This window comes from Plodia interpunctella, chromosome 24 (genome assembly GCF_027563975.2).
Source record: "Plodia interpunctella isolate USDA-ARS_2022_Savannah chromosome 24, ilPloInte3.2, whole genome shotgun sequence".
Taxonomy (NCBI): Eukaryota; Metazoa; Arthropoda; class Insecta; order Lepidoptera; family Pyralidae; genus Plodia; species Plodia interpunctella.
In genome coordinates this window covers 5,101,218-5,126,665 of record NC_071317.1, presented here as the reverse complement: position 1 = coordinate 5,126,665, position 25,448 = coordinate 5,101,218, and the positions used below count along the sequence as shown (strand labels likewise).

The window sequence follows — 25,448 nt, the reverse complement described above, 5'->3', positions numbered from 1 at the left end:
AAACAGACCGTAATGTAAGGCTAAATTATGACGATTTGAAAGAACTATGAATATTATCTATTTGAAAAAATATATTTAGACTTGGACTCATATTATATTGTTTGTTGCAGCCAATGAACACGTCAGACGGGGCGAACCACCAGCTCAGCAAAGAGAGCTCGGACGTGCACTAGAGCTCTGAGGCCGCTACGTTGCAGTACCGACCGCGCGACATACAAACAATAGTTTTATTCCACACCAACTATGTTAAGTAATGAGCCACGCGGTTGCATTGAGACGCGTCCATCGGCGGGATATAGGGATTTGCGAGCGATTGTAATCCACGAAGCGTAAGCAGAGATTTATTGCCGTTTTGTAATAAAAATTGGGACGCGGAGCTGTGGCGGACGGGTGGGGTAACGGTTTCGCTATAGCTCCGCCCCAGTCCGAGAAACGAAATAAGCCCCGCTTGTTTACGTAAGTCTGTGCGCATTTCATTGTAGCTGTGCGCACAAGTCGATATACCGGGTGTGTTACTCTATGTGGTCCGTTTAGTAATACTTACGGGGTAGATACAAGCTAAGGGTCGTTAAACTGAAGGCTACATTTAGCTTACACAATAACAATAAGTAAATAATAGAAATTCATATGCTGTGCAAGTTCACAGATTACTCTGATTTATCAGCCATTTTAATACCTCCACTCTCATACTCGGGTCTTATGGTAGGATAAAGCAAATATGATTGAAATTTCAAAGTTAAGTTTATCCATAGTTGTAAGATTAATGAAGTAGGAGCGAGACGATGTGCTCAACAATTATTATACGATATAAATATTTTGTATTAATGTTGTTTTTCCACAAAATGAATTCCACTCGCTCCATACACAGTCTTGCACGCAAATCGCTATATCCAAACATGGCATTTGGGAAATGGATGCCTTTGATACACTACACAATTGAAAGCCATTTTGGAAATACATAGACTGTGAAATAGTAGTACTTTCCAAAATTGTATGAAAGCGTCAGACATACGCGTTTGTTGGCATTGTTTATTTTACATTTTAGACGACCATCTCTGCTTAGCAATTTTTTATAGAGAACAAATATTTAATGTGTAAAATAAACAAGAACATATGTAATTTAGTTAAATAATTCCACAAGTGATAGACGAGTGGGTATGCGTTCTTAATTATAAATTAAACATAGTTTTTATTAAGTGAAATTTTGTAAGCTCGTGATATTTTGTATATCTAGAGTTGTGTGAATAAATTTTGTAAAGCCAGCTTCAGAAATACGTTATCGTATTGTATCTAGATTTGAGTGCGCGTACTTACTACTATCAAACGAAGGCTTCAGATTATATTATATTCTTTAGTTTTTCGCGCTCCTAACTTGAGATTACTATTTACGGGGCTTAATACGAAATTATTATTTGTTAAATTAACAAATAACTATAATATTAAAAATGTAGGTATCACCTACCGTTGTATTTATCAGAAGCGAAATTTCGAGCTAAATTCCGTAAATTTTTATCAGAGTTGTGTATTTATTTGAATAAAATAGCGCAATAGTAACGTTGCAGTATTCAATTATCGTCAAAGTCGGTTATCGTTTGTGCAACGGGGAAGTGTAACAGTGATATAGTGGACATGAGCGGTGAATGGAATAGGATAGATTATATCGAGTAAGAATAATGATTGAGGAACGTTAAGCGTGTGATGTGACTGATTATACTACGAAGTATACAATATACAGTGTGATTCGCAGACATTGATAGAAATAGATGACGTCTCGCTGTGAATGTTGAGGGACGTTTGTGTATTCAACTTGTAGCCGTGTCCGTACTTTCGATAAATTTTCTGTCGGCTAATCAAATAAGGCGATACACAGAATGACACAAAGTTACGCCTAAATTACACAACTATATGTCTTTAGCTATTTTATATAGCTTTTAGCTCCAATGAGTTTTACGTGTATGGCTGTTTGCTATGCAATAATAATTCCAAAGTGCGTACACGGCTCAACACAGAATTGTGTCAAACAGTTCGGAATAAAACTCGCTGCGGCCACATAAGCGTTTTAAGCTTATCTCGCTGGGTATCCGGACACGCATATTGCAATGTCTATTAGATAGTTGGTCTGTGGTACGAAGGTAGGGCGTCTCAATGCAAACGATGAACGAATAGTCGATTCTGTGTTTGTATTTGGTAAGTTGGGACAGCTAATATAAATACTGTTATGTGTAAATGCGTGTTGCAATCGCGGGCCGTTGTGTGTGTGTGAGGCGAGGACGGGGTGGTCAGGGCCGGCTGTGTGTCTTCAAATTGTACAAAGCTTGTGTCAAAATTAGTATTACAAGATCTGGATAAGAGTATGGTTAGCAAGTGTTTCGTCTTGAAATTATCTTAGAAACCGGTAATAATATGAAAATAAAAACGTTAAATAAAACGTTTTGTTATTGATTGTAACTGCGTGGGCATCATGAAGTATGGAAAGGGTTGGTAGAAGAGATTTCCAATAGATGTAATATTCCCGGCCACAGCCGGCAGCGACCGGGCGCAGTCGCAGGATCTAATTAGCATTTTGCTCGCATTTGTGGCATCCTGGTCGCGACCGAACGCATACATACGAACTTATTTTTAAGCATCAAACAAATGGACTGTAGATTCTATCATCACACTTAATTAAACGAGAAAACAGGAGCTCGTGTTTTTTTTTATTTGAATGTACAAAATCATGCTTTCATTTGATTATTTTTTCTAAATAGAGTTTAAGTGACGAATTTGTACATGAACACTAAACGGTTGCGTTACCCAATAACCACCTGTTTTAAAATCGCGAGAATTGGTATTTAAAATTAGTATTTACTTACAGTTTAGTTTAATGACAAAAACAATGTGTATATTTTATGAGAAAAAAGTTCTTAAATAAAACTATTGTTTTCGGATTAAATACTCTGGTGTTTTATTTGTTATTAATACTCCCTAGCTTATCTTGAACAAAAACTATAACAAGGTCAGATGAATTACTTCCTGTCGAAAAATCTTGATTATTTCTTGTCGACAATGTTTCAAGCATTCATGGTTAAAACTACAAAAAGTCTCTTAAAAACAACTTATCAAAAACATTGGGACAGGTGTTCGTTACTCGCAACATACGTCTTAACGGCTATAATATAAAGATTTATAAAATAGTATTAATAATCTAAAATGTTATATTATCGCTTGATAACCATCCTAATGATAACAAGATGGATGGGGCAGTCAACATAGGAAGTACTAGACAAACACTTATATTAATTTAGCTACATAACAATAATAAAACATCAAAATAGAAGAACAATGTAATGTACTCGTACTTATTCGTCAGCTCATGGAAATCTCATAGCGCAAAATCTCATTATGCATTACGAATTTCATAGGTTGTTCTATCATTATATAAATTTCCATGTGGTAAATAAAGTCTGGTGGAGGAACTAATAATTTATTCTTATGAAAAAGAAACCTGTCGAATGTGTCTTAATCTACATGCGTGTTTAAATCACTAACCTTTGTTTAATCTCATGGTTTAGTAAGTAATCTGTTTACTCGTCTTCTAAGCACTTTACTCAGTGGGGTATGCGCAAGAATAAAAAGAAAGTTGTACAATGGACTGATGTAGCACAAAAGAGTCGCGCCACGAAAATCCCGCGGTTATACAAGCTCCATATAATTTGTTCAGTAATTCAATTTAATAGTTGTCTACGCGCATGCGCTGTGACGACGAGCTCACGCCTGCGCGATGTTTCTTTTCTATGAAAACAAATTCTGTCATCCACCATTTTAGCTGTTGTTACTTTTAAACGTATTGCTCTCGTGATTTACCAGCCCTAAATAAACAATCTTTGTCAAATACCGAGTATAATTATTTATAATATATATTCAGACAAGATCCTACAGTTTGGTCCTTCAAGCCGGATCTCAAAAATATTAAAATTTAATATTATATTTTTTATTTGTAATTTAATAGAGTACCTACAGCAAAATGTGGAACTATCAGTCGTGTATCACGAGTCCAGACTTCTTGGGGCAAGGACACTATTGTGACGACAAATGGAAGACAGTTGTTCACTTCTTTCGCCGTAATTAATTACTAATCTAGCACAAAATTTTGTCAAAAATCTTGTTAATAAAAAAACCGTTACAATACAATACTTTTGCAAAGACGCTGAGCGCCTTGCAAAGGCAAAAAATAGCGCAAGCTATCTCATCGTTCCAATCTCATTGTTCCAATTTTTGGCAACCCTTCGCTCAGTCTTTCGATAATTCCACCAATCACATGGCTGCAGTTTGCGACTGCGGCGAAGGCACTCGTAGCCTCCTGGCCTCGTCTGCATCCAATGCTCTCTTCATCTCGTAGTATCGCTGTTTGAACGAGTGTAAGTCACCATTGGCTCTGTCCAACTCGAGACGAAGGTCTGCTACTTGTTTCTCTCGCATGCTTAGTTCTGTAATTGGATTCCTAAATTACCTTCGAAGTAGGTATTTAGCACATAAGTACACAGAATGACAGTGCGAAGATAAGCTTACACTTATCTATTATGATATTTCTATTTTAATTGACTTATGTTTTATGAATAACTTCCATAAATTTAAGAAAACAATGAGTATGAGATAAAATATAGACATACTTCCAAGGCACGTGAAGCAATATTGTCTTTCCTCGATTCTTAAGTAGAAGTAAGGAGAAAATCCTGGAGGATTTAATGTGCTTACCAGCTATGAGGCACTTCATCTTTGAAGTTCTCTGTGCCAATGCCCGCTGCGTCCGTGTCAAAGTTTGCTGAAATAAACAAAAAAGTATTATGATTTTTGTTTTTCTACTGCTGGCAGATTGCTTTCTCTTTTTCCTGTCTAAAACACTCCATCAATCTTAGCGCCATCTCTTTCTAAACTTTTGCGACGTCTCGTCGACCGACTTCCCAGGGCAGTTCGTTATTTTTTAATTGTCACAGTTTGGGCCACATTCGCGACATTAAAATCTCCTTTATTTTATTTAAATATCATTCTGAAAGCGTATAAATTTCTAATTACTTCGTCAGCCGTTTGAATCGGTAGAGATGGGATCAAATATTCCCAGGGAAAATATTGGGCATAACGTAAACCTGTATGTGATTAGGTACCAAATCGGTACAAAGGGTAGGTACAAAAACTGACCTAAAGCATTCTCTGCCTATTCTATATACAAACCTGTATCTCCGGACTCGGCTGCAACGCCAGCATGTCCTTGACGGCGTTGTACAGGTTGCGGGTTTCCTTCAGCTCCCGGTCTTTCAGTACCAACATTTCGCTCTGAGCCAGCACCTTCCTGTACAGAATACATAAAAATTATTTAAAAAATAATAGACAAAAAATTAAGCGCGCCAATGCTCGACATAACATAACAACATAAGATTTGATGATTATAAAAAAAAAATGTGTTCTGATTATTTACGTCTGTGCAACTAGACTAACGGTGTTCAAATCGTAAATATTATCTCCGAAGGTAAGCTAGTTCGAGAAAATTCATAGTAGTCATTATATTTTTGCTTGTGTTTTTGCTTATTTTACGGAGCAGATAAAGCCTGATTTAGCGTGTTGGTAATAACACTATCAGAAAAAAAATTTTAAATTAGCCCCTTTCCCTTGACCGGCTTTTGTTATCGACGCGCAAATTTATTTTTTACACCACTCGGTTGCTTACCTTGCTTATTGTAGTTACTATAATCTCTTATTATTAAAACCTTAGAAAAATGCTCTCTTTACCGTCTATTCATCATTATGTCACTTTTTCTTTATCATTTTTCCAAGATGACATTGTAAATTTTACTTTGATCAACGTTTTATCTCAAAACATGGCTGAAATCATGGCTCGGTCACGCAATTATTGGTAAGTACCTAAATCCTAATTGACCAACAGATTTTTTTTTGTATCATTAAGGAAATAACATTGAATTTTCTAAAGTATAATTCTATCGACAATCGACAATTAATTATTACCAATTAATCACTTACAATCAAGCAAGGAAACAATTTTAAGATGTTGCCATATTCTTAGTGATCATCCTCGCGGTATCTAGGTATTGAAAACTAGATGCTGAGGTGCTGATTACAGTAATTGGTACTGTAAGGTAATTGTTATCAGGTCTTGTAATGATACAATTTATTCATCATTGGCTTTGTTATATAGCGATTAAACTGTGTAATAAGAGGATACTGATGCCATGCCATCAGTGACTCTGATTTTGTTTGGTTGGTGTCCATACTGTCCATGGACTGCGGTGTTTGCTTACCATCTGACATAATTACCGTATGAACATTTTGACTACTACTTATTCATTGGCATAGTAAGAAAACGATTTTTTTCCCTTTCTGTATAGATTGAACTACCCTAGTAGTTGCCTGTATTTGACTGAGTAAAATTAAATGTAAAATGCATTCACATAATGACGAATGACACGATAATTTTATTTGTAGTAACATCTAGTATTTGTTTTGACTCCAACATTTCCGCCTCACTTGTTCCTACTGTCATACAAGCCACATTTATTTTTATTTTTTGATACACTTTTTTGGAAAAAGTATCTGATTTGACTTGCAGGCATCTACCGTCTAAAGTTGCTTCGAAAAGGTCGTCGTTAAAGAAGTTTGACTTACTTCTGGGTGACCCTCAACTTCTGCGTGAGCTGCACGCTCTCAGGGTCGGTGCCCTGCAGCTTCCTCCAGCGGTGCACGTTGAGCGGCGTCTCCAGAGCCTCCTCCAGCGCGCGCACGCGCAGCCTCTCGCGGCCCAGCTCGCGCTCCAAGTTGAACACCTGAAACATTACAGGTTCAGTACCATACTTATAATTTTTTATTATGGCCATAGTGTACATGGCCATTCCGGGCCTCTCGCTGATATCGGCGTCTGCACATTGAAACTTCTTAAAAAGTTCTCGCTACAAAACTATGGGCAGAATTGAAACAAGGACCTAGTAACAAAAATATTCATAATAGATTATTTTGAAAGATACAAGTAGGATAGGAAATGTCCCGTCCCATGTAAAATTGACAAAATGTCGGATGATGCGGGTAACCTCAAGCCTTAGATCTGTCATGTTCTCGATGCCCTTGGAGAGCAAGTTCTTCTCCTTCCTCAGCCTGATGATCTCCAATCGTAGAAGTCTGATGTCTTCCACGCGCTGCTCGTATTGGCGTTCACCTGAAAAAAAAAACTGAGCTTCAACCCGTTGTACGGACCTATATAATAGTTGTGTCCTGTATAGACTATTGTCCGCGGCCTGCGTGAATTTTCCGCGGGACCATTTATTTTTCAGAGATGGAACTACATGTATAAAAAAATCCAAGAAGATAAAGCGTGAAGAGGTAACAAACAAATTTACTATCGCTTTAGTTAGGATTAGGATAACGCTGAAGTATATGTACAACCATACAAGACGATGTACCGTCTTTAGTCATTATTTTTCTGATACCTACGTAAGGTATCAGATCTTTTTTGGGTGCTATATGTTATAATGTTATTTTTATTTATCAGCTGCCAAGTATGTGTGTCCATGGGAGGAAATGAAGTAGTTTTATTCTAGGACGAAACCACACGCCTCGAACACGGATACTGACCTCTGTGCAGAGTGATCTCCAGGATCCTTATCTTCTCATAGAGCAGGGATATCTCATCGTTCCTCCGCACCAGCTGTGCGCCGACCACGTCGCGCTCGTTCATCAGACCTTCCAGCTCCTTCATCAGCTTGGCTCGGGCTGTGTCGCCTTCCTAAATTTAAAAAAGAATAGCTATTTTAAATTAATAAGTTTTAACAATTAATTTTTTTCTGAAATAGGTAGTTGAAGCAAAGTGAAAAGGTGATGATGATGGGTGAAAAGGCTAGCAACTTAGAAACGGCTTCTCTCTCTCATCTGAGCATTCGCTCGCGATTCGCCGTATCTTCCAGCTGGTCGGAGCCTGGTTCCGCCTACTTTTTCTTTTCGCATGGTTTTCGACATCCTTAGCAGTCAGACCAGCACGCCTCACGCCATATCCACCTCAACAATATTAAGCCAGCACTTTTTGCATTTTCCCTTCTGTCAGGAACGGCAAGGCAAACGGTTATGTGATATACACGTGGACACCGAAACTAAGTAATTTCTAATCAGCAACTAAATCATAAATATATGTATGTGGATAAATTACACGTTGATTGCCAGAATTGCACCAAAGTAAATTCGACACTTATCTTATGGGATACTAACTCGATATTACTATATTCCGTAACTTCACTAACTACAAGTCGATCAGAAAAAGCCCATTTTCCATCTTGACCTGATCGGGGATCGAACCCGGGACCTTCAGAGTAGCAGTGCGGCATGATGACCATGAGACCACAGAGGTCGTAGCAGCTCACCTGCACGATCCTATTGAGCCTAGCCTCCTCCTGCCTCAACGCAGCGATGTCAGCTCTTGCATCAGATAGCTTCACCAGCCCAGCCTGGACCTCACTCCTCAGCATTTCGACTTTCTTGTGACATTTAGAGAGGACCCCCTCACACGTCTTCAGCCCTGATTCCTTGCCGCTGATGTCTTCCTTGAGCTGCTCGATTTGGTATGCTAGCATCTAGAATATGTTATTAAAAATTAAAATCAAAACATTTATTCAAAGATTAGACCATGTTCAGTTCTAAAATCTTGAAAATTATTGTAAATTTTTAAATTTACAATAATTTTCAAAGCCAAAATACTTTCCGCAACGACCACTGCTGAGTACAAATCTAGTGAAACTCAAGGAAAATATCATCTAAGTAGGTGTAATATTGCATATTTTGTGGAAAAGGTAGGCTCTTGTAGCAACGAAACTCCTCAAAGAACATTGCCGAGTGACAAATAGGAGGATTTTGGGATGAACCGTATTCTAAGGGGTAATTACAAATTTGATGTATAGGCCCAGTTGCATGTTTATGAGATAAATGTAATCATCGTTTTGGCAATGTCAATTATTATGCTTTTGCACCTGCGCCCGGATAGAAAATGAACTTCCTTGTCAAATTTACTCAACAATAGTTACGCCCATACATCTCTGTAGGTTATATAACACAGCCATTACAATTACCTTACCTCTGGGTTTACCATTAAGAAATTAAGAAGACAGGAGACCACCATTAATAAAACAGGAAAATTATATAAAGCCTATTATAAAGGAAAGTCTATCGCGAAGCAAGCCACATGCAGAGAAATATTGACACTCGCAGTGAGTATATAAAAAGTTATTTTTCCTTCATACGAAAATGAGTTGAAAATTAATCTGTAACGTCACCTTAAGTTTCTGTTTCAAGTCCTGGATCTCGTCCAGAGATTCGGTATAGTTCTTGTGCAGCATATTCCTCTCGGCTCTGGTCGCGTCCAGCGCCACGGACAGCTTTCGGACCTTGATGGTCTCGTCGCGGAGCGCTTTGTTCAAGTCCAAGATGTCTGCGTTGCGCAGGCGCACCTCCTCTGTTGATAAAGTGTTCTTTTATAATCTTCATTATTTTAACCGCAGAAAGTTAACTGCTAAAACATAGGCCTCAGTAATAGACAACTTAGTTACATACTACATATAAACAAAATGAAACACATGAATTAATTAGAAAAATAATAATATATTTATATATAATTATATATTTTTCTAATTAATTCACTTTGGTGGCGTGGTGGAGAATCATCGTCATCCGCAACACTTGGTCGGTGGTGGGTGTCTTACGATTTTTAAAAAGTATGGTAGCTATTGTAGCTTTAGGATTCGCTTTGAATTCGCCTGAGCAGTTTATGAATAGAATTTGAAGAAGTTGATGCAATTCATAACATTGAGTGCTAAACTAAGATGTGGCTAAGATGTTACCTCATAAGTTTTTCCTTAATTGATAACGATCATTTTTCACTATTCTGGGTGAGTCAGATTGATGTTTACACTTATGTGTGATGTTTACAAAATCCACAATAAACCAGGAACAGTAGAAAAAAAAAATTTTGAATTTTGGTCTCGATTTGCTTGAGAACGTGACTAGTATCTATTTATCTTGTTGACGTCAAAGGAAGGCTAATCTTGGAGACTAAAGTACTGCCAACATTTAATTATTATTTGGTTCATATTATATTCTTTTTCAGAGTGTGTTTATAAATTTCTATCACTGGTTACAAAGATTTTATTCAAGAATTTCGTACCACATAGGACCACATACCGCGTCTACGATATATATGTATGTTATTTTGTTTTGACTATAATGATAACTTATTTTATTACCGAGTCCATGTATTTTTTCTCCATTGATTTCATTAATGAAAATGCACTACGCATTGTGAATAAATAATCCATCTCTCTCTCTCTCTACCTCTAATGTACACAGTATCACGGGCTACGCGGGGCTACAGCCCCGAATACCATTCGGGGCTGTAGCGCCGCGAAGCCCGTGATCAGTATAAAAACAAGCCTTATTTTGAAGATTCGGCTATGATTTTACAACCAGCTGATGCTTGGTTTCAAACCTTTTTGCGAAAATTATTGTTGTCCCGTAGTTGCCTCTTACGACATCCTGGGAGGATATGTAGTGGTCCTATTCCAGATCATTACACTGCGCGCCAAAAATCCATCATGGGCGTAAATCTATCTGCGTAAAACATGATATTTGCATGACACTGCCACACATTTTATTCTATAGTATAAGGTATTCCCCGAAAGTAAATAGTTGTCATCGTACATAATATGTTTATGTATAAGATGCTCATATACTGTACGTACATTGTATAAGGAAAAAAGCAGTAATGAGCATATAAACGCCTTATTAGGTAACGCGAATGGCTGTGTTGTACTTTGTTAATTACTTGATTTACGATATTGGCGTAAAAATAACCATTATCACATGTAAAGTGGTACATATGTGGGTAAATAAGTGTACTGTTCAGATTCTTGCTTGTCGGAAAATGTTTAGATGACCATAGACCTTTCATTTAGTGCACTGGATTAACAAATCAATTGAATCGACATTTGAATAAGTTATATTAATTAAATAAAGAACTTGAATTATTTTTTATGTTTTTTTTTTTCACTGATTTTGATCAGGGATTAAAATAAAAAATATTTTGTGACGCTAAAATAAATAGATATATGCTAAATGGTCGTCTTGATATCAGTCACCAGAAGTTAGAATTGTGTCTGACAGCTCAGACCAATAAAAAAGGTCTTTCTTTATTGGTCGACAGCTTAGACAGCGAAACCTATGTGTGCCCTTAATCTGTCTATCTGATCTCTATCAGATAGACGACATACAGACAGGTAATGTTGCCTACTCTGCAATGAAGTGGCAAATTGTATTTAATTGACAATGTGCCGTTTACTTACGATCAATTTATCTCATGGTATGTTGATTTTTATGAATATTCATATGTAAGTTGGATTGGATTGGATAGTATGTGCGCATTTATTTCTTGCAGTAATAATATAATTCACCAGTGCGATTAAACTAAGTATATAAAATAGACCTTTAAAAACCGGCATATTGCGTCATATTTGACAATTTATGGACAAAAATGGTATAGCATTTTTAAGATACAACATTTATAAAGAAACTCATTATTTAGCGATGAAAATTGCCAGGTATATTTCCTAATTCAAAGAAAGTTTTCTGAAAAGTTACAAAACTGCCGGCAAGTTTGGTGAAGTTATCAAATAATATTTTTTACTTACGATAAGCATATCATATCATACCAAATGTTTCTAGCTTTTTGGTTTAAAACAAATATATATTTTATATTATTTCGAAAATTTGCCGAAATTAAAAAATATATCATCGGCTTCGACAAATACATATATATCTGCCAGATACCTTTAGCATTCCTCATTGATGTTAGTCATATTGTAAACAAATAATCGATTTTGAAAATTTCCTAAATAACCGTACTTATTTTTTCCCGAATATTTCTGAAAACATTTCTGTTAACTTCCAAAGTTAGCGAAATTTTCGGTAATTTTCACCTCCAATTACAAATGAGATAAACAACTGACCTGTTATTTCGTCAATCTTTTCGTTCAGGGCTATCGTCTCTTCCAGCATTCTGTAAAAACAGAAGTCACGTTACTTACTGTATGAAACCGTGGTTGCCCAGTGTTTAATATACTTAATCGAAATCAATCCCAGATTCGAATCCAGTAAGTATTCAAATGTTGAAGATTCGCCGGTGGTTTCACGACCTGCCTTACGTTAACTGTAACACTGAACTCCAACTAGATAGTTATAATATTACCTGTCTTTGTCTTTCTCTAGTTGTCGTATGAGCAGCCGCTGCTTGGTGATCTGTGCCGCGTTCATTTCCAGCTCGTGTTCCAGTTGCTTGCGTCTCTGCTCCTGGAGATTTAGCATGTGGAGGTTTTCCAGGGCTTCGTCTGAAAATCATAAGACTAATTTATCAGCTGCAGGTTAACAGTAATATATTTCGCACGCATCTCCGCTTTGCCTATGTTTGACCTTAGATCATTAGCTATATCTATTACAAATAACATTGAAATCGGCCCAGCGACTTAAAGTAATTATACAGACTACTATTTATACATATAATAATGTATAGGCTGTAATATTCTGTATCGATGAATAATATTACCTTCCTTTTACCTTTTATAAAATTTTGATACGACACGACGAAGGGCTCACGAAGACCGGCATAGTTAAATCAGGTAAAAAGCCTCATGTTATGCTTTGTGTAGGTACTATTTATTCTATCTAAACTGACTGAAAACTCACTCTGTATCTTCTGTAAGGTCTTGTTCAGTATGTCCTTCTCCCTGTTTAGGTTCTCGATGTCCCTTCTGTCGGCTTCAGCTGCCTTCTTCGACAGCATGATCTCTCGCTCCATAACGCTCACTTGTTGTCGCAGTCGGTCTCTGAACATAAAATACTTATAGACCCACATTTGTTGATTGACATCATTGAAGAAAAGGCTGCGGTGAAGTTTATTGCGCTATTAATATTATATTGATAGGTTATATTGATAGGTTAATAAACTATTATTTATCTATCTAAACTTTGACAATGTTGGATTATGTTCTCGCAAAAACTAGTGCTCTGAACTTCCACCCACCGATCTGATTCCACAGCAGCCTTGTTTTTCTCCAGAAGCTGGTATCTCTTTGTTTGCTGCACCGCATCCTTCCTCATCTTGGTCAACTCATTTCGCAGTCTCGTTCCCTCATCGGTCATGTTCTACAAAACCCACATAATAACTAGTGATTACTGTTAAATTGTTACAAGATTTTTGGTAAATTTCGATTAGATCGATTCAGTATAAGTCAGTCTTCCTGTGCGTAGCTATTGTTTAGCTGGTCTGTGTTCTATTCCTGTTCCTAGTCCGTGTGTGTCATTAAGACAACATTAAATTTGGAACAGGATTAAGCTTTTTTTCTTGCTTTAAGTTCTTTCGCATTATTAGTAAGAGTCATCACTATTATCAAATTGGTCTCTCAGTCTTGATTAATGCTATGCTCATATTTATCTATATCTATAAATATACCCTTAGTCATCTCGTTTTAGTCAAAGTCTGCTTCGTTTTATCGAATTCAACATCATCAGCCATTTAAACGTCCGGCTGCTCTGGGGCACTGGCCTTATGGATGGATAACGGCTTTACGTGCCTTCCGAAGCACGGAGGAGTTCAACATAATTTTGGTTACCAGTTATTCAATGACCGACCGTTGTGAGAGAGTCTTAACCGCCACAATCACAGGCCGTGTGCGCCAACCACTGCGCCATTGTGCTCCTCCTTTTGTCAAATTATGCATTAGTATAATCAAGCTGATCCCAGGAGTGGCACCTTTGGTCTGATCAATGTTACCTCTTGTTTTTAATTACCTATCAACCTCTATTAACATACCCTCAATTCTCTCGAAGTGTTAGTCAAAGCCTGCTTCGTTTTGTCGAACTGTGCATTGGTATTGTCAAGCTGGTCTCTGAGAGTCGCAGCCTTGGTCAGCGCCGCTTCCTGCTCCTGCCTGGCTGTGTCCAGTTTGTTGCCCATGTCTCGCAGCTGCCGGTCGCGGCGGTCGATCGTCTTCTCTGCTTTCGACAGCTGTCAACACAAAATTGCTTAAGTATGAGAATTCCAAGTGATATAACTATGTTTGTAAAGGCAGACCAAGGAAGAGGAGGTTAGACTATTGAAGAAGACGTGAAGAATATGGGTAAATTTAAAGAAGCGAGATCGGTGGGAGATACTCGTGGAAGAGGTCAAGGACTACACAGGGTTGTAGCGACGCGTGAAGTAGTAGTATTAACTATATTATCTTATGTATTTTATGTGTTTAACTATATTGTTTCACTTTAAAATCTATTTGTGGGATAGAGTTTAAAAGCAAATAATTCTCCCTTAAACAGATCACTTCATGGAACAAGTTCGCCGTTGCCTGTTACTTTTTAATTTCTGTATTATGTGCAATTAAAGTTACTTCAAACAAACAATTATTTTGTATATAAATGAGCGGATCTGGTGCCTGATAAACTGACAAAAGATTGGCGTCTCCAAAGGAACCTGTCCTACAAGACACACAAGAATAATAAGTTACAACAGAAACTTTTTAGGCGTTACAATAAGTAATAAATAAGATGTGAGATTTCTCTTTGTGAAATTACCTTATCGTTAAGGCCGCCAATCGTATTCCCTCGGGTTTCCACCTCCAGCTTCAGCGTCGCGCTCTCCCCTTTAAGATGGTCCACCAGACGGTTTTGGCGCACTGCGTTGTTGTCAGCTTCCTGCAACATTACTAATTAACTGATATCTAATTCATAAGCATCATTATGTGTGCCTGAACTTGATGTCTTATAAAGTTTTTCCTTGTTTCTTCCACAGCTAATAAGCGACGGAAACCTGAGTCCATTTTCCAACTTCTTTCCACAACGCACGGTTTTCATCATCCTTATAGTTGTAAGACTTTTATTGGTACCCCGGTGCTCCCGTAAGAATTCCGAGATAAAAAAATACCGTTTGTGCCATTTCAGGATACATTTTACACGTGTATCAAATTTCATCGAAATACGTCAGTGGATATAGCGTGATTGAGTAATAAACATCACTCAAAAACTTTCGCATTTATAATTTTAGTGAAACTGAAATACTATCCCTTACTTCTTATTCAACACACACCTCTAAAGACTCTTCAAGCTTTGCGATATTATCCTCTGCTGTGTTCATCTTCTGCTCCAACTCCTCAATGTAGTTCAGAGAGTTGGTCAGTCTCAGCTTAATGCCGTCCAGCTCGCCTTGGAGTCTAGCCTTCTCCTTCTCGAATTTCTCCTTCTCTTTCACGGCTGACGTTGCTCCGCTTGAAACAGAAGACAATTTAACAAGTCAGTCAAGGATTAAAGTCGTGAGGATATCTAAATTTTATGTGCTGTTATAAATTTATCTATTTATATAAATTGCATTGGAGCTATCATTCAGCAAGGCATTCTTTAACGAAAGGTCATAGGGTCCAGCCTACTCAACTTTCTGGTAAATCGGGCACTGCTTGTTACAAAGGACGTCTACATCATCTATTTCTGCCGTCAAACAGGAGTTTGGTACTTTTGCGCGAAAGACACTTGCGCGAAATGAAACTTGCGCGACAAGAAACCGATTGATACATCAGTGCTTGCATTATTGTGTTCAGGTTTGAATGATGAGAGAGTCAGTGTACAAACATTGTAGCAAAGGGTCCTAGCCTAGGCTACAAAGAAGGCAAGTTGCGTGTGACACCCGTAGTGTTGCAGACGTTGATAGGCTGTGGTGACCATTTAACATCAGGTGAGCCGCAAGCCTGTTTGCCTGCTTGGTAATATTACTATAACTATATTATAAAGAAGTAGGCGTTTGTGAGTTTGTATGTTTGAGGCGGGTAATTTCGGAGTCTTTCACCATTAGAAAGGTACATTATTCAAGATTGCTATAGGCTATATTTTATCTCAAAATTCCCAAGGGAGCGAAGCCCCGGGCAACATCTATAATGTATACTAGGTATAAAAAAGTTAGTAAATCTTACGCATCATCGTCCCCCGCCCGTTTCCTCGCGTCCAGTTCCTTCTCCAGCCTGGCCACGGTCTTCTTCATGGTCTCCAAGCTCTCGACGGTGGCCAACTCTCGAGCGTGCATAGCGTCAGCCAGCGCTCGCGCCTCCTCTTTAAAAACAATTATTCGTTATGGTAACTAATATTTGGGATTTGCCCCGCGTCGATATAATACCGAATAGGTACTATAATTTAGGGATCATAATTAATTTATTTGTTGCTTTTGGAGCTCTAGAATAGGACTACTTCATATCCGTGAATTTCCAAAGGCAATCTTTCAATCGACTAAAAATATTGAGACTAAGTATAGATATTCAAGTACTTTAAATAAGATAGTAATGGATATACCCAAAAAGGGTACTCACCGATGTCCGCCCTCAGTGTTTCTATAGTTTTGTTAGCTTCAGAAATCTCCTTCAGGTATTCCGACACAGTGTCGTCAAAGCGTTTTAATCTGTTCTGTACACAGACATAAAGTCATTGGATTGTGTGAGTCAAAAACATGTACTACTTATCTTTATGTACCGTAATAACACAATATTTTTTAGTATAAAAAAGGGAATACAAAAATATGGTAATAAAAAGATACAGCAGAAAATAAAATCATAGTAACAATAATTAAGCTGTGTTTTGTAGTTGTATACTTGAAAAATAAGTTAAAATAATCTGTTTTACAAGGCCCGATCTGTCGCTTTTGGCTTTTGAATGAGGGAACTTTATTTGTTTTCAGACAGTCCGCGTATGTTAATATTACTTAAAACTATGATATGTATTGCTATTGCCGCTGTACGGGAAGTTGGTTGTATGAAAATGTTCTATCACATTTGGGTACGTTAGGCTGTCGAGTTTAGTTTTCTTGTCATTAGTGATGATCACAAACCTTGAGCGATGAGATCTCTTCTAAATGAACTCCATTCTCCTCTTTCAACTTGAAGTAAGAGTCATATAGCTTAGTGTACACGTCCGCGTACAACTTCAGACCCTCCGCTTCTCTCAGCTGTTCAAGGACCTAGGACCGGGGCGAAGTAAATAAATAAATATACCACAGACAAATCAAGCAAATCATGCCAGCCCCAAAGTAAGTTCGAGACTTGTGTTATGGGATACTAACACAACGATACTTCTACTATTATTACACTACTCTCCATACTAATATTACATAAACAGAAAAGCTTAGAAAAACTACTGGACCTATATTGATGATTTTTTAAAATCAAAACCTTTAGGAGTAACTTGCGCAATTACTGAACTATCTTTTTAAAACAAAGTTTCACTTTCTGGAAAAACCAAATAAATATTTTTTTCTTATCTCTCTCTCTCTCTCTCTCTTGCGTGTCTCTGGTCCCATGATGTGATGTTTCTGAGACGCCCTGAAGCCAGGAATCAAAGTAAAAATAAATATTCATTCAAATTCAAATCATTTATTCAGAAATTAGATCTTCACATGCAATTTTTCACAAATTTTATATCTAACTATAGTATTTTCTCGAAAGCTACAAACTACTGGTGCTACTACTTCTGTTTTCGGGCTGTTTGGTACCTACACTAGTATGTGTGTGTAGGTAAATCTTGAAGTGGTAATTTATATGTATTGTATACTTAGTTGTACTAGATATAAAGTTTTAATTTGATTATGATATATAATTAATTAATAGTGTATAATTCGTATTGCAGAAGTAAATTATTAAAAAAAAGTAATTATTTACGGTTGTAAACATAGAAGAATACCAATTGCACAAAAAAGTACAGTTAGGGAAAATAAACTAAATATTCAAAAAGGACCAAACGAGGACTGGTGCGCCCTATGGTCTTCTCCCGCGGGATTTTTGGGACCAAATGTCTATCTGAATAACAAAAACTACTGAATGAAAATGTAAACTTATCTAAGCAAAACTCTGCGATTAAAGAATAAGTATGTATAGGCACAGATTACATAATACCCCGTATAGGTAACAGTATATGCGGGTAAAAAGTAAGTATAGAACTCGGATATATTTATGGACACAATATATTTTCCAAAGTCGGTTAAAACTCACTTTTTCATACTCCTTCTCAGCTTCCGCGGTCTCGGAGGCGATCCTCATGGTCGCTCCGAAAGTTTCCTCATCGTCCTCCATCGTGTATAAATAATACGGCTAGAAAAAAACTCGAAAATAATGCAAAATGTGCAGTAAAATAAAAACGTGCAATTTTGTGAGCACGGTGCGCGGGCTGTTTGGTTGCTAGGGGACGGCGTTGCTATGGTTATGGTTGGTTTTTCTTTGTTTTCCACCAGTTGCATTGGATTAGAATGTTTGTACAATCAACAGCACATTTGTATCATCATCAACCTACCCAAACTCGCCGTTATTACCGCGCCATAGAGGATCATACTTGATGTGCTGTTGACTGTACATTAGTGAAAAATTATTGTTCCGAGATGTTATGTTTTCTAGATTCTAGATTCTAGATTTAGAAAGCGTTTTCTGGATTCATGGCACAGACATACATATAAGCATTGAGCATAACATATTCATGTATTTTTTTTATTTGAAATTTGAGTACCGCTGTTTGGATTTTTTTCTCTGTTGTTTCATTGACTTTGAACTTTGAAGCGTCAATGAAAAATTCTGAGAAAAATAAAAAAAATCTCACTTAATCCATGGAACTATTTGCCAGTGAAACTAGTGAAAATGATCCCGCTGCTTTAGTTAGTAATAGGTAGAGGTAGGTACTGGATTATTATTATAAAATATCAATGGTAATAAATCAAAAAGTTTCCACATAGCGAATTAGAGCATTAGTTATTTATACCTATGAATATTCAGAAACTATTGTGAGGATATACTTGTAGGTATGTAGTTTGCATAAAATCTTGCTGTCACTGCTAGACATATTAATCGTCCCCTCAGGCATTATATATCGTAGACTGGAATAAGTATTTATTTTATAAGTTACTTTTGCCCGCGGCTTCGCCCGCGTGAATTCCCACGGGAGCCGTTATTTTTCCGGGATGACAGGTACCATGTCCTTTTCCGTACTTCAAACTAAATGTATGCAAAATTTCAATAAGATTGGTTGAGTAGATAGAGCGTGAAGAGGTAACAAACTTACTTTCGCATTTATAATATTACTTTCATCAAATTTTCAATTTTTCGCATTAGATATTTGGAAAAAATATCGAATTTGAGTAATTTGTGTGGTGTGTGTGTATAGTAAAATTTATTACAACCTAAAATATGTCTAAAATGGACGTTGCCTTGTAGTGCAGTAAATATGTGCTATGTATGACTATAACCAGGACATAGGGCGTTGATTATCCCGAGAAAAATACGGTGAATTCACGTTGGCAAGGCCGCAGGCAAAAGCTAGTTTGATATAAGTACTTTGTGTGGTACAAGTACTTTGTCTACCAATCTCAGTTAATTAAATTATGGCTCGTACTGCAATATAGACTGGTTGTACGATAAATTCTTAAATTATGATGAAACCTACCACACGGTTACATCAGGGATGGTAAATAACTTCCACATGATGTTTTTAATATCGTTTCTGAATGTCAAGGTCTGAAAAATATCTGTTAAATAAATACTTTCGTAAAAATAATACAAGACAAGCCGTCTTCGCAAGAGGGAAACGACCATAAAATAAAAATTATGGTGTTCGGTGCTCGTAGTGGTTTGCTCGTCCATAAAATAAAACATTATCATCATCATCAGCCTGTATTAGTCCACTGCTGGATTCTTAAAGTATGGTTACATCAAGTCACCTATTGAAAAAAACCAAACAAACAAAAATTGGTTAAAACTTTGTGACAAATCAAATCAAATCAAATCACACAGACTGAGATAGCCCCAAAGTAAGTTCGAGACTTATGTTATGGGATATTAACTCAACGATACTATATTTTATAACAAATACATATATAGATAAACATCGAAGACCCGGGCCAATCAGAAAAAGAGCATTTTCCATCGTGACCCGACCGGGGCTCGAACCCGAAGTGAAGCGATAGTGACAGTCAATAGTCACTTAATTCGCAATGATCGTTCACTGGATAGGTAACGACAAATGTATATAAGTATATTGATTGGCACCGGCTGTACCTATTTACTGTCGTTGTACCCACCAATCTGCATTAGGCCCGCGTGGGTCATGGGAGTTTTGAATTTGAACGTTCAAAATAATTATTTACCAGAACTTTTTTAAATTATCTAATTGTAATCAGGAATCGAGCCTTAGTTCTATAATCTGACCGGCAGCTGCGCCAGCGCACCACACCGGATCACCGCCATCATCCAATCAGCTTCTATTTATTACTGCAACAATTATATCTATTGGATTTTATGGACCCCAGCCACTCGAGGAAAATGATAATTTTCAATTCCTTCAAATAATGGCTCTTAAATTAAGGATTCTTTATTTATTTATTTACAAAAAGTATACATATCCATACTTCCATATTATAAAGAAATTATTCTTCTTGAAAGGATTTGTATTTTAGTTCTCGAAACTGGACCGACTTTGATGAAATTTAAGCACAGAGACAGACGAAACCTTTTAGAGTACCTACCAGGCTACTTTTTTATAATGGTTTTATCCGAGCGTAGACGGCCGTTATTTCATTTCAGTTTTAGTTCAGTATGATATTCATACTGAACTAAAACTGAAATGAAATTAAGACTAAATAAAATCTAATAACTTTGGGCCATAGAAGTGACTTGGGGTTCCGTCTTAGAATAGGACCACTAAGGACTAAGGGACGGCGTTCACAGCTAAAAGGCAACAAATATTTATAAAGTGTTGACGTCCGGCAGGCGGCCGGTAGGTAGGTTGAAAACAAAAAACGCCCCAAAAGGTTTGCAACTTTAGTAAGTTTACTAAAGTTGGTAAATAACTATTTACCTGAAAATGACAAAACGTGCCAATTTTAGTTATCATAAATTGGTTCTATAAATTGTGAAGTAGTAATTTTAAGCAACTTAGTATTTATTGGATACTGGAACGCCACGAATAGAATGTCCATCTAAAATATCCTAAAAGACTAGATTTCTTGCCGTAACTAGCTATAATAAAGTTTAAAATGCAACACGTTCTTAATATATTAATTAATACAATTAATTTAATATCTGTTGCCTTTATAATTAATTTTAAGCGTTTTATTCATACACTTAATTGATTTAAGACAAATTGTTAACAATATTCTCATGCCAGGTTATGGGGAAAAGGAGATAAAATATATAAATAATAAGGGCAGTGGCGGATTAACACAAAAGTCATGTTATTCTCAAGTATTCGCTGATACATAGATTTAGAAAGGGCCACGCTCGCGGTCCATAGACACACGTTAAAATCCCCAATTGGACGGGTTGTGTGACCTAATAACATTTCTGTATAGCAAACAATTGTATGGAAATTTGCCGCCACCTAAAATCTGCCGCCCTAAGCTCCAGCCTACTCAGCCTACTGGTAAATCCGCCACTGAAATAGGGTGAGAGGGAATGATTATATCAGTTTCATATCAAAGAGTTCGTATGAAAATATTATATATTTTATTATCGGATCTAGGTTCATTTAAAGTTACATTATAAAGATAAATAAGATGATATCACACAGGGTGATTTCTTATACATTGGCATTATTTTATCTACATGCTCAGTCGATGGTACTGAACAACTTTTCGTATGGAAGCAACATTGAAAACCAAATGAGCCATACATTTTCCACAACTTAGGTATTTAATTTTGTATAAAACAGCTGTTTTTTTTCGCGATTTCGGAGTCTCATACTACAAGTTATTCAGAATCATGGACTAAGGCTAAGTCTGACAACTAGGGATGCCGAACCCGTGCGAAGTCGACACGAAAAAGTATGAAAAAGCGGTTCTTGGGCGTCGACGCTCAACGATCAGGACAACGCTCAGATGAGACAGAAATATGTAAGGGTTAGCAAGGTAGACCTTGCTATCTACTTGCTACATATTTCTGTCTCATACGAGAGAACGTAACAAAGTAATAAATAATATAAATATAGATATTTATTTCGTGTAAAATCAACATTGAACATTATGAGGAAGCATATACTAACTATTAACGCTATGAGTGCATTTCTCGGAAACTACGCTGTCAAAGTTTAAAAGTAGGTCCACAATTTGGGGGAAAAGCCGCGTGTAAAACGCGGTGATATTTAGGCATCATGTTATCCTTAAGATTTTAGTTATGACCATCTTAAATCACAATGATTTATTTTCGTGAAATCCGGTAATTTAAAAAAACATTACTGAGAACAATCACCAAATGTGAGCATAATATTATTCATGTTTTATACATAAAAACCTTCCTCTTAAGTCACTCTATCTATTAGAAAAACCCGTAACAAAATTGGCGCCATCTCAAATTTTTAGAAATTAAGTCATCAAAATTAGCAAAATTTTAATATCTCCATGCTATTCCATACAAGCAATACATACTGTTTTGACAGGTCACAAACACACGTATAAATTTACCTCGTTTCATCTTTAGCCATAACTATATATTTTGATTTAACTGATTCTACTTGATTAAAGATAAATTGACATGCAGGATGCTCTAATCAGCCCTGAAAAGAACCAAGTTGCGACCAGCCTTGACCACACTTTTTATAGGAAGAAGCACGGACAGCAAGAATGTCTAGGTTGCCATCAATCAATGGACCATTGACATGCAGAGTGCAGTTGCATAAACGACAATAGGATATTGAAGGAATCTGCAGGCACGTCAGCTGTATACGCAGCAGCAGGCTCTGACATTGTGTGATTTTTTAAAAGCTATTATTGTCTATGTAGGTATTTGCTTCGGATGGCACGTTCATCCGTTGGTCCCGGTTGTATTTGCAGTCGCTGAAACCCGCCAATGTGACACCCCGCAGGCGTTCATAGGCTGCGGTGACCACTTTCCATCAGGTGGGCCACATGTCTATTTGCTTGTTCTACAGTTTAAAAAACATATTTTTTATCTTGTTTGTTAAGAAAAACCATTGCTTTAATACGTAGTGCTTGTAAATAACTAGTGGCAGGTGGCAGTAACCTTCAGTGAATTGCAAAACTAACAGTATTTTTCACAGTCTCTTAATTAAAGGTTAAATATTATCACGGATCACGGTTGATTTGTTCTTTTTGCGAAGCATTAGAGGTGGATGTTGTGGGCGACCGCCCAGGGTGCTGAGGCAAATAGGCGCCCATTATAGTTTGTACAAATGAACACAACGAATATTTAAAATTAGAAATAGTATAAATATACCGTCTAATCTAAAGCTCCAAAATTGTAATTTTTTTTGTACTATTAAAATTAAAATAAGTCCATGTCTGAAACAGACTTCGCTTCGGATTATCGTTTTCATTAATTTCATCCAAATTGACCTGACGAGAATTAAGTTTGTTTACGAAAGCAAATGAAGGAGTTACCTAGCTCTTATACTTGCAAATATTGAATGTCTGTTCCATCCAATGTCATCCAGCAATGTACGCGTGTAATATTTTGTATAATGTCCATTCTTTCCCACGCGCGGTCCAGAAACACCTACGCGACGTTCATTTCATTTATTTTCATTGCTTCTTTGCATTTTCGTCCGTCAAAGGGGTGGCAAATTCCGTTGCCGCTCTAGGCGACGGAGATACACGATACGCCACAGTCTTGTTGTGCTAGAACCAGCACTGTAAGGATCCATCTAATTATAAACATGAAAGTAGAATTGGAGTATCAATGTTAGGTTTCTAACCTATTTCGATACCGGTTAGAGGTCACGTTTAGTCTTTTCCTGTTTAGATTTAACTTTTCTTTATAACAGAGTTCCCCAGGCCTCAATTTTTGTGGGAAATTCGGGATATAAAGTCTTTCTCATTCTTGCGTGTTCCTGGTTTCATTCTAGGCTGTGATGCCCATACTTCAGGTTAAACATAAAACGTAAAAAATAAAATGTTTGATGATTGAGAAAGATAATTTTGAAATCGTCTGTCATGTCAGCACTGGTTCACCCACAACTCTGTTTTATTTAGTAGTAGCTTTTGCCCGCGGCATCGCCCGTGTGAATTTCTCTGCGAAAGCGGAATAGACATGATTTTCACACAAACTTTCACCCTCCATTATAGTCATTTGGAAGTTGATTTTTGAAAAAAAAAAAAGTTGTCTATGTTTGAACGGGATTTTTAACTACATGTATACAAAATTTCATCAAAATCTGAACAGTGATTTAGCCGTGAAAGCGGAACAGACAGACTTTCGGATTTATAATATGGATATGAAAGCGTTGTTTGTAATTTAGTGGCCAATAAAACATTTTCTGATCTAGTTATTCATCATTCATCTATTTTATTTTATTACGAAATTATAATGCAATTAAATTAATTATACTAACCAATAAGAGCTTTGTTTGTATGTAATCCCAAACGCGGAACTTACAAAACTAGACAGACGTTCAAGATTTTATATTTGTTATAAAAATCAAGGTCATATGTATAAATTAATTATTGATATAAAAAACTATTTGATTTTTCTAAAAATAAAGGGGCACACAAAGCAAAAACTGAACACAATAAATATTTTGTGGTATTTGATCATCATGTCGAGCGTGTTATCACTAACACTGGTGTCAGCGACGTAACACGAGAAGGTGAAATACTCATCAAAAATATTTTTTTTTAATCATAGTTTATTATATAACTAAAAAAAAGAAATTGAATGAGTACGGAAACATCAAAAACACGCAGTCGTAGCCCTATTTTTAAGAATAAAAAAACATTTCATAGAGTGATTACATTATTATTTTCCACTACTGTATACAGGGTTACTGGTATCAAACGCAAAACCTCGTAAAGACTACTTGGGTACATCAAAACAAGCAATTTTTATTCTACGACTTTTCGTGATTAGCAGTGTTTTTTTTTTTTTTTCATATAAAAAAAATCAATCTAATTCGCAATTCTACACATCTTAACTCTATGTAATAGCCAAGCAACACGAGACTGTACAGTAGCGTTATGTAGCGGAATCGAACATAGAGTTATCGTTTTATAGAAACAACATTAAAACTAAAAAAGGATGTTTGTATTTATTACGTTTAGACAAAAGTTGTAGAACAAAATATGTTAGTTTTTATATACATTATGCGCCTTTGGAAGGTTATGCGTTTGGTACCAGTAACCCTGTATATGTGATTCTGATGAGATTTGGGCTGAGCTGATTTAGTATGGATATTATAATTGTAGAGCCGAGGTCATGTTTATCTAGCTATTGCAGTGGGAATTTTTTTTTATAAGTAGTATACCAAACTCATGGTAAGCAAACACCGCAGCCCAATTTACATTGTTTACTAGCTGCACCCCGGGGTTCGCTCCCGTAGGAATTTCGGGATAAAAAGTACTCTATATCAAAGTTTTACAGATTAGT

The 25,448-nt window shown here is 36.7% G+C and overlaps 2 protein-coding genes across 5 annotated transcripts in view; one reads left to right on the top strand and one right to left on the bottom strand.

Annotated features, from left to right (window-relative positions):
* The window catches only part of CtBP (C-terminal Binding Protein), a 65,306-nt gene extending 62,372 nt beyond the window's left edge, over positions 1-2,934 (top strand). For all 3 annotated transcript variants that reach the window (XM_053763363.2, XM_053763364.2, XM_053763362.2), the window contains one exon: positions 111-2,934. In XM_053763363.2, the coding sequence (XP_053619338.1) occupies positions 111-173 (63 nt within the window). In that variant the 3' untranslated portion in view covers positions 174-2,934. The remainder of the gene's footprint in view (positions 1-110) is intronic.
* Positions 2,935-3,305: 371 nt separating this feature from the next.
* Positions 3,306-18,268, bottom strand: LOC128680312 (cilia- and flagella-associated protein 58-like). Of its 2 annotated transcripts, XM_053763360.1 has the most exons (19): positions 18,084-18,268; positions 16,928-17,056; positions 16,413-16,506; positions 16,023-16,158; positions 15,149-15,326; positions 14,638-14,757; positions 13,883-14,077; positions 13,094-13,215; positions 12,757-12,896; positions 12,263-12,401; positions 12,024-12,073; positions 9,300-9,478; positions 8,394-8,603; positions 7,615-7,765; positions 7,074-7,198; positions 6,655-6,812; positions 5,209-5,326; positions 4,735-4,801; positions 3,306-4,466 (listed from the first exon to the last, which is right to left on the bottom strand). In XM_053763360.1, exons 1-19 carry the CDS (start codon positions 18,162-18,164, stop codon positions 4,294-4,296), a joined length of 2,565 nt encoding a protein of 854 aa, XP_053619335.1. In that variant the 5' UTR covers positions 18,165-18,268; the 3' UTR covers positions 3,306-4,293. The 2 variants fall into 2 exon arrangements, with proteins under 2 accessions (XP_053619335.1, XP_053619336.1); XM_053763361.1 differs by lacking the exon at positions 18,084-18,268 and having other exon boundaries at positions 16,413-16,501; positions 16,928-17,042.
* Positions 18,269-25,448: the final 7,180 nt, after the last annotated feature.